Source organism: Protomyctophum bolini (assembly GCF_963924005.1).
Source record: "Protomyctophum bolini genome assembly, chromosome: 4".
In the NCBI taxonomy this organism is placed as follows: Eukaryota; Metazoa; Chordata; class Actinopteri; order Myctophiformes; family Myctophidae; genus Protomyctophum; species Protomyctophum bolini.
In genome coordinates this window covers 38629025-38638771 of record NC_137865.1, presented here as the reverse complement: position 1 = coordinate 38638771, position 9747 = coordinate 38629025, and the positions used below count along the sequence as shown (strand labels likewise).

Here is a 9747-nt window from a genome sequence, read left to right as displayed (position 1 = left end):
AAGAAACTGATCCTGTCGTAAAAGAGCACAGGGACCAGCAGCGAAACTTCAAGCGGACCGCACAACTTGGAAAGAACATCCAAGCGTATTTTCTCAGAGAACTCTCTAACACGCAACAAGTCACACCACCAGCTGTAAGGTGAGTTTCAGATCGTATAGTATTGCGACGTAGAGCCTATACTGTTAATTGTTTAGACACTGATCGTTTTTACTTGTGTCGTGACAGTTGTGTGCATCAACGAACGTGACATTTCCCTTCTTTATTTTAGATGCAGAAGTACTTTGGGGCTTTTTGCGTGTCGCTTATCTTTTGCGCAACTCTTTCTGAGACCATTGGATTCATTGCAGTAAGTTGTAATTTATGTTGTGGAATTTGTATTTAGCTCTTAGGTTACTTTTTATTTGTTATAAATCAAATGTAGCACGGCAACACTACTTGAAACGTGTCTGACTCTTTTCGTCCAATTTATTACCAAACGTCTAGCCTAGCTTTTTTATTAGATGGCACATAAGTAGCTATAGTGTGTCAGTTCAATGTAGACTATAGCTTAATGCACGTGTTAATTTAACAGTTACAAATTTAAAATATCCATATTTCCATGTGTAGGCTTCATGCATTAATTCAGTTCTTAAAAGACAAGACAATAAAATCCATTAGGGCAGGCCTTTATTGGTAATATCAAATAGAGGCAGCCTAATTCACGTGTGTGTGTGTGTGTGTGTGTGTGTGTGTGTGTGTGTGTGTGTGTCCACAATGGCAGGCTAAAGAGAAGCGAGGCTGGACTCTGAACAGCGCAGGCTACCTCCTAGGTCCTCGTAAGTAAAATAACAGCCTACTCAACATAACTCATTCTCAAGGTAGAGTGCTTAGGGCAAAATGTATATATATATTTTTTATTATACTTTGTTTTCATTTCTTAGGTATATTCAAAGTGTTTCTGTTCACACAGCTTTACACATCTAACAAAGTAACTGCATTTGAATGACATTAAATTGCGCCACACAACAAATGACGAAAATGACGCATCACAAAAACAAGTATAGTGCTGCCTGAAGCTCATAATGGGAAATATCTCCCCGGTAAAGCAAGGTGTCCGTCTCGATTGAGCTGTAAAAGTTTAATCCTGAGTAGGATCAGTGGTGGAAAAAGTAGGGTTCTTTTTTTCTTTTATACTTTAAGGACCACTTCACCACTTTTCAACCTATATCTTCATATAATAGGTCCTCACTAATAACCGTGATAAAATACCACAATTTTTTTCTACTCGGTCTGTGTCTCATGGTAGGGCTGTGGGCAGTTCAGAAACCCGTCCAAGCTAATAGAAACTGCAGGAAGCCATCGTTCTCACGGTAATAAAAATCTAAACATTTTGGTAAAATGTTTAAAAACAAATCTGCCTAACGATGATGTCACCACTGGTGGACGGGTTTCTGAACTACCCACAGCCCTCCTGTGAGACAGACTGAGTAGAAAAATTATTGTGCCATTTTATCATGATTATTAGTGGGGACCCATTATATGAAGATAGGTTGAAAAGTGGTGAAGTGGTCCTTTAGTTTCAGTAAAAGTATCAAAACCTAAATGTAGTCCATTAACAAGTCTGGTAATAACACTTGACTTGAGTAAAAGTTATTGGTATGATGATCCTTTGAGATGTAGTGGAGTATGAGCAAATAGAACATTGGAAATACTTAAGTGATTAACCTACTTAGTTTACACACAGGTATCTGGAATGGTTATTGTGAAAAATATACAGTTCAAGTGAAACATTATATATCAAAAATATATTTAAATTGAAAACATTCTGTCTCCAGAAGCAGAGATAGAACATACTGTATCCCCGGGTACAGTATGTTAGTACGGGAATATGAAATGGAGTGCAGCTTTGATTCTGAAGCCAAACTGATGGTGTATACTGCAGACCTGTCTGTCCTCATCTCCATGCTGGTGGAGTCATATCAGTTCTCCATTACATTTCACCATGCCATGACATTAGGCCAGCTTTACTCAGCTGCTGCTGCTCCATTATACACATTTGTCTTGAATACCGGACGGGGCGACAAGTAGACTGATGATCACATCAATATTTATGCTGGTTTATAAAATGTGCGTTGTTGTAGGTCCCTATATGTCATATCCATATACAATCCATGCAACAGAGAAGAACATATCAACATGACACTACAAGTTTGGCTTCCTTAAATTCTTGAATCTGATTCAGTTCAGATTTGAGAGACACATTATACCTAGTGAGTGAGTGAGTGAGTGAGTGAGTGAGTGAGTGAGTGAGTGTGTGTGTGTGTGTGTGTGTGTGTGTGTGTGTGTGTGTGTGTGTGTGTGTGTGTGTGTGTGTGTGTGTGTGTGTGTGCGACTGCGTGTGCCAAGCCCAGGTAAAGGTTGCTCCTGCCTCATCCTGTGTTGCAGGTCGTATTGATCACCTAATTCAGATTAAGGATTCTCCCAGTACCAGAGACACAGGAGAGCTGCAGGGCCCTCAATGTAAGATAGAAACATGTACGGACGCTGCAGGGCCTTGGCCGACGGACAGGAATTGCTCTGTGCAAACATCCTGCCCTTGTCTTGTGCCCTTAAGTATTGTCAGGGGAGCAGCTGCTCCATTGGCCCATAGTCTATCCTTACCCAGCCGCTGCTGTTTGTGTTCATAAGTTAAAATGTGAAGGTTATTATTATTATTATTTGTTCAGTTCCCAATAGAACTTTTATGATACAGGTTCTGTGCTTGTGCTGAGGTGCTATATATGTTTTAATTGCTTAAACAAATCTTCAAATAGCTTGTAGATAAATGCCATTTTCACTATTTGTCATAGCTTTTTTAAATCCTTTTTTTAAAGTCCTTTGTTATGTCTGACAGAGATTACAATACACCCACTAAGATGTAATAGTTCAATGCTTTACAACAAAAGAAAGCCAGCCAGGTAAAGAATATCAATATTGTAGATTATAATTGTAATACTAAAGTGTCAGGCCAGAAAAATAGACATAGTGCCTTGTGAACACTCTAAGAAGGTAATGTATGTTACATGTTCAGGGTTAAAAAGCACCACTGATGGGTTGTAAGTATGGTGACTGAAGCACTACTTCAGCTAACTGGCATGGCCTCATGACGCGTTAATGTCACAGGAAACGGCTATGAAGGGGATTATATATGTTACTTCAGACAGACAACATACAGTAAGCGTATACATTGACAGTGATAAAATGACGTTAAAGTTCTTAACCTGTTGCCATTCCGTAGGAGTTGATTTGGTCGTCCATGAAGGAGGTAATTGGCCAATGACCAGTAAAGTGCTTGTGACAAATTAAAAACAGCTCTTATAGTACTAGTACTGTCCTCTTTTCTTTTTTTCATAACCACTTCTCCGGTGAATTCACCACCCAATTATTTTATTAAGAGTACTACTCGTGCTCATACTGTACTTCGAAAGGTTATCCTTGATTCTTTCAACTGATCAAAATCAACACCTCAAACACACCCTTTTTTGTAGAGTGATACCAGTAGGTTTATAATAACCAAATTTATATCCATGCCTATACAATCTGAATAGAGTATTAACTAATGCTATGGCTGAGCGAATAGGGGAAGGGTATCAACGTTGCGTGATTCCTTGGTTGACCCCACAAAAACTTGGTTGTGATTATTAGCAGAATCGCGTAAAGTTTAGAATATTTGGCGGTCCCGTTTAAAAATTTCACAACATCGATGGTTGTTGCAATTACCTGCATTACAATACTTCCCCATAAGTTATGTCGTGATGGGGGGGAAAAGAAGAAAAAACAACGGTTAGGTTCCGTATTGCAATTCCAAAGGTAGTGTAGTTTTCACCCCATCAAGGAATGATGGATTCGGCCACGCCCTGAAATACCCTAATGTGTTAAGAATACTTTTGCATGCTTGTTTAGGTATCATGATTTTTGTTTCTCTAAGCTTGTTCTGTACATACTTTTTTTTTTTTGTGTGAATTATAGTGGTTTTACGTTATTTCTCATTTCATTCATATTGTTTTATGCAATTCCAAGAGCCAAGCCCTGCAGCTGGTCCGTAGAAGTTTGGAAATCGACACAAACAACAGAAAAATGAAGTGACACTCGCTGACTACGTTTAGAAAGATGTCATTTTGCTTTTCTCATGAGGTGTAGGCAGACAATATGTATCGTGTGTGTGTGTGTGTGTGGGTGTGTGTGTGTGTGTGTGTGTGTGTGTGTGTGTGTGCGTAAATGTTTCTCACAAGATGCTTCTTGTCTGAAGTGGGATGCTTTTTAATGTAGAAAACCAGGTGTGGATGTGTGTTCTACTTGATACTCGTATGTACTTAGTTATAATATGTACTCATAGGAGCATTCAGTGATATGGGTGATTTGGAAAACCCGCCTGTCTGCCCCGGTAACAAGATGTGCACATGCACGCACTACAGTGGGGGGACACGCAACAGGCCAACAGCACGCACACCAAGGCCTGCCCCCGCTCGATCATGATTGGCGGAAGGCCTCTCTCTATCCTGATTGGCTGAAGGCTGGGCCACCTAGCCAAAACCAAAACCTAAGGTTTTTTGACCCCAGGGGTTAACTGGGGACAGGGAGGAACTCCTTATATGGTCAGCACACTCTATAGTAGGGAGGATTATCACAACAAAACAAAAAAGAAGTGATATTTGAATTAAGTGAAAACACTGAATATACCTTTAATATTAGATTACTTGTAAAATTAAGTAGTTGTGCCTTCCTTCAGTTTATTTAAATGCTTTCATTCATTGCTGATTTAAATATTAAATCAGTTTGTAGAATGTTTTAATTTCATAACTTTGTCTTATTCTTATTGCCTGATTCTAGAACATAATATATTCTCAATTTTGTGGAGATTTATTTATTCATTAACACTAGGTTAATTCTGTCAAATTAAGAAATTGATTTACCTCAAAATATTAACAAACAGTTGAGTCAGTGTATGTTTGTATTTATTTAGTTGTCCCATCTATGGTCATAATTGTAATGATCTCTCACTAACCTTGATTGTTCAGATGGCATGGAAGGACACAGGACACTAGGGGACAAGGCTGGCCTGGCTGGCAAGAGAGACATGTCCCAGGATGAAGACTACAGAACAGGTCAGACGTGCGCACACGCAAATATGGATGTAATATTGATATACTAGGGATTTTCCCTATTTTTGCAACCCTAGTCCTAACCCACTTTTTGTGGACCAGTGCTATGGATGCTACGCCAGCCATCCGGGCACTGTACATACGGTTGTTGGTACACTGACGTTCTACTGTGCTCTCCTTCCACAGGGGCCCAGAGGATAGCAGATGAGGACATTATTCATACAGTCATCGACTTCCTGTCCTACCTCAAACTTAAAGGCAAGTCAGTTCTCAACTCTTCACCTGTGTCTGGGGTGGAGATCCAAGCCTCTGCTTTTGGTATCCCCCGGTCATTAATTTGTATTGCCAGTAGGTGGGGATACAGTATGTTCTATCTCTGCTTCTGGAGACAGAATGTTTTCAATTTAAATATATTTTTGATATAATCTTTCACGTGTTTCACAATAACCATTCCAGATAAAGAAGTTCATGTACTACACATTGTGAGCTTGTAGTAGATTATCATTTGTTTTATTTGCTGAAGAAGTGTAGAGCTTAAATTGCTTTTTACATGTATGCTTTTGTTATTGCAGAGCTGGGTTCCCTGGACAGCCTCCAGTCCTCTCTGGCCTCAGAAGAGCTGGCCAATTCCTAATTAATCTTTGTCACTTCACCTGTTTGTCTGCTCATCCTCTCTCCTGTTTGTTTCTCTGTTGTTCGCCTTCCTAAAACCAATCAATGTTTTTGCTGTCTCGACCCATGTTACTCAAAAGATAGTCTCAACATCGTTAGTCTCAACAGGTTCAAGGTTCAAAAGTTCTTATTCTTGAGCCTGATTTATGCTTTACAGTGTGATCGTGTCGTGTATATTGTATACACGACACCATAGCCAAATAGCTAATTGACATGTATATTGGCTATGTGATGCAGTATAAATTAGTCATTACGTTGTTGTGGCACACAAATCAATGTGGCTGTCTATGCAGGGTTATGCCACATACTGTAGGGTATTATTTTCCGAGCACATAAAGCTAAGACTAGATAATGTCTTTGCTGTGCAAGACAAGGTGAAATAGTTCTGGCTGTAGCACTCAGAGATATTTGAACGGAGATTGGTTTTGGACGGCTCTGGGTAGAGGGGACTGCAGAAAAATGTATTCCAAATAACACTAATATTGTTTCATCATGTTAAAACTGTTGTCTGATTTGAGAGGAAGGAGTGAATAAAATTAAACAAATGGCATTTTACTCTCTCAACTACGCACCATGACTCTCTATGCACCATGTCACCATGTCTCGCTCAACTCATAAGCACCATCTGTGAGGGTTACTGCATGTGTTAAGTTCAATAGAGCAGTGGTTTTCAACCAGTGGTACGGGGTCCACCAGTGGTCCTTGAGGGGGTTCCAGGTGGTCCCCAGCTAAATTATAGAGAGTTGGTAACCAATTCTGCAAACTGTTAATAAATATTTCAATCAATCAATCAATCAATCAATCAAAACTTTCTGTGATGGAGGCGTGTGGAATGATGCCACAACAAGGAGTTTCAGTACTTGATGTTTACTGGCAGAACGGCAGAGTACAGCAGCACACATCCAACAGGCACAACAGCACTTTACAGCAGGTAGAACTTGGCACAACGCAGCAGTAGGCTACAGGTAGAGGTAGGTGAACTCACGTATAAGTGTCTTTGGTGGGTGAGTCTGACCGTGGTGGAGACGGAGGATTCCTCGGTATGTCTACACCATAGAGCATAGAGTATGGTCTACACTCATTGAACACCGGAACATAACTGATTTAAACCAGGCGTGCTGAACAGAATATACCCAGAACTCTCTGAGGCTGAGTGAGTGCCAATAGCAACAGATTACGTCTAGTAAAGACACACATCATAGGCTGTGGGCAATGTTGTTAGCCTGGCTAATAAACCAGACTAATATTGCAATTGTTTTTTGCCAACGGCTGATCCGGTCTGATTTATTAGCCAGGCTACAATGTTGTAGCAGGGCATAGAATGGCAGTTGGGATCTGGTGCCATCTAGTGCCAGCAACGCCAACACTACACTTATAGCAACAGCCAGGTCAGGGGGATCACATTTGACAGTTGGACTACAACTTTTTCAGCAGACTTGGGATATAATTGGCAGCAGTATTAATACACTGTATTGCATCACTTATTTAGTTGCAGCCAATAATCTTAATTTACTTAATATGGCAGCACCATGTCTCACTCACCTAATGTTACAATGTGAACCCCAGCATTTGTTTTGGAGAGCTCTTGCAGATCCTAAAATGTAAACAAAAACATACAGTAAAATAATTATTTGAGGTGCAAACTGACAGTACTGACAGCATGTCATTGTGTGTGCGTGCGTGTGCGTGCTTGTGTGTGTTTGACACTTGGCAATTAATGGCAAACTGGGAAGTGAGAACAATGGGAAGATGGAACTGGGAATGACTATTGTCAGTACAAGCAGGCGTGGAAATAGGCACAATCTTATTGTAGCCCCTCCTAGAGGGAGGCAGAGGGAAATAAGTGACGTCATAAGTGACAGGGGTATTTAAAGCCTTTCTGAACAGGCAGGTAGCAGGTAATACAGAAATACATGGGGCCTCACAACACTTGAAAAGAGAAGGGAACCCGCACACTAGTATGCTCCAAAAGATTTTATTATTTTATTGACGACGTTTCGAGCCAAGGCTCTTCATCTGGTCAAACTCAAGATGTCAGTGATCCACCCACTTAAATAGACACCCACGGGTCACGTTACTAGTCAAGTCAGTGGGTGGAACTAACACTACATGGTCATTCGATCAAATACTGAAATATCATTAAAAACAGTGTTACACATTTCTCAAATCCACCACAGTGGAGTAAGACAAAAGGACATCATGATTATTAAAGAATCTAAAACAGTGATTCACATAATCAGGTATTATTAATTAGGCAACAATTCGAATATATACAGCATACCATAAAGAAATTACAAAAAGTGGCTGATGGGGAAGTCCTCGTTCATTCCCTTTGGGGACATTGTATTTAGGGTGTAAATCCAAAAGTATTTTCGCTGTAACAATATTCTATTTAGATCCCCTCCTCGCCTGGGGCATTTAACATGTTCAATCCCCTGGTATCTAAGAGTGGCCACAGTGTGTTTTGCGGACACAACACAACTTCACAACACTGCCAGTAGTGTTGTTGAGAGGGGGATGTGTGAGCCGATCCCCCTTTCTGAAACCAGCTCCTCGCCACTCGCCTCACACGAGGCTGCGCCATATTAAGTGTCGTCCGAAACCAAGCTTCAGAAATGGCCAACAGGCCCATAGCCGTCATCACAAATAGCCCATAGCCGTCATCACAAATGTGATGAGGCTATGGCCGAATTTAGCCTGAGTATTTTCGTGCAAAACTCATGCTTGGAATGGATTCAGCATCATGAAAACCCCCTAGTTTGACATGTCACATGCTACTTAAAGTATAATGAAATTTGGAATTATTTGCCTCATATTGGTTGATAATGGTACCCCAACTTTCAGCAGCTGTCACAAAGTTTCCCAAGGGAGTTGGGTTGGAGCAATTTGTTCTGTGATAGTAGACACCTTTATGAACACATCTGTGAAGAAAGCTAGTGGTAAGCTTTTTTTTTGCAGATTTGCCACAACTTAAGCTAACTTTACCTAACTATAATAGGGCTGTTGAGGCTAGGGCAAGTGCTACGGCAAGAGTTACGGGCTAAGATGGAGTCTGATGAGGTGGGTTTTCAGACTACGGTGGAAGATTGGGTGTGAGTCTGCACACATGTGTGTGAGTCTGCACACACATGTGAGTCTGGCAGTAGAAAAGGAGTGCAAGAAGATCTGCCTCAAGTTCAATGCCAAGAAAACAAAGCCAGGAGGGGAAAGAAGCACACCACCTATAGCTAACAGCAGAGCTCAAGTACCTGATGATGTTGGTTAGACCTCACTGTCGCAGTAACTAACTAGTGCCGTACTAAAATGTTGATGTTCTCGTGTGTGTGTGTGTGTGTGTGTGTGTGTGTGTGTGTGTGTGTGTGTGTGTGTGTGTGTGTGTGTGTGTGCATGCGGTCATTGATCAGACATTGATCAGACTGGCGACTGCACTGGAGGCCACATACTGTGCGTGTCTGCTGGTCCAGGCAGTGACAGCAGAGCGTGGGTCGGGGGGGATCAGAGTCTGTCCCGCGCACAGAGGACCGTGATTATGAATCAGCTCATATCAATTCAAATCAGTGGTGTCTCCATGAATGACATTAGGGAGGCAAAATGTGTAACCACCACTGATTGAAATGAGTCAAATCAAACGATTCATGATGCAGCTTCATGGGTTCTCAATCTGTGTGCGTACACACCTGCAGGTTAACCCTTTTGGTGTTTTAAGCATTATGTTATACTGTAGCTATTGCTACTGCTATTTTCTTTTTAATCGTGAAAATGTGGCACAAATCTTCGAATATATGTAAGCCTACTTTCAGAGCGAACGTTTTTAACTCAAATATTTGCTTCTAGGGGATTCCTGGAACAACATATTTTCAGATGAGGGTCCTTGACATGAAATAGTTTGAGAACCGCTGGCATAGAAACATAGGTTTTCAGAAAACTGTCATGATTTGGAAGAATCTGGTCTCA

The 9747-nt window shown here is 40.9% G+C and overlaps 1 protein-coding gene across 2 annotated transcripts; it reads left to right on the top strand.

Annotated features, from left to right (window-relative positions):
• gal (galanin/GMAP prepropeptide) lies at nt 1-6324 on the top strand. Of its 2 annotated transcripts, XM_080761308.1 has the most exons (7): nt 1-139; nt 270-347; nt 762-816; nt 2426-2500; nt 5038-5124; nt 5308-5379; nt 5694-6324. In XM_080761308.1, the coding sequence occupies exons 2-7, from the start codon at nt 270-272 to the stop codon at nt 5753-5755; spliced, it is 429 nt and encodes a 142-aa protein (XP_080617434.1). In that variant the 5' UTR covers nt 1-139; the 3' UTR covers nt 5756-6324. The 2 variants fall into 2 exon arrangements, with proteins under 2 accessions (XP_080617434.1, XP_080617435.1); XM_080761309.1 differs by lacking the exon at nt 2426-2500.
• Nucleotides 6325-9747: the final 3423 nt, after the last annotated feature.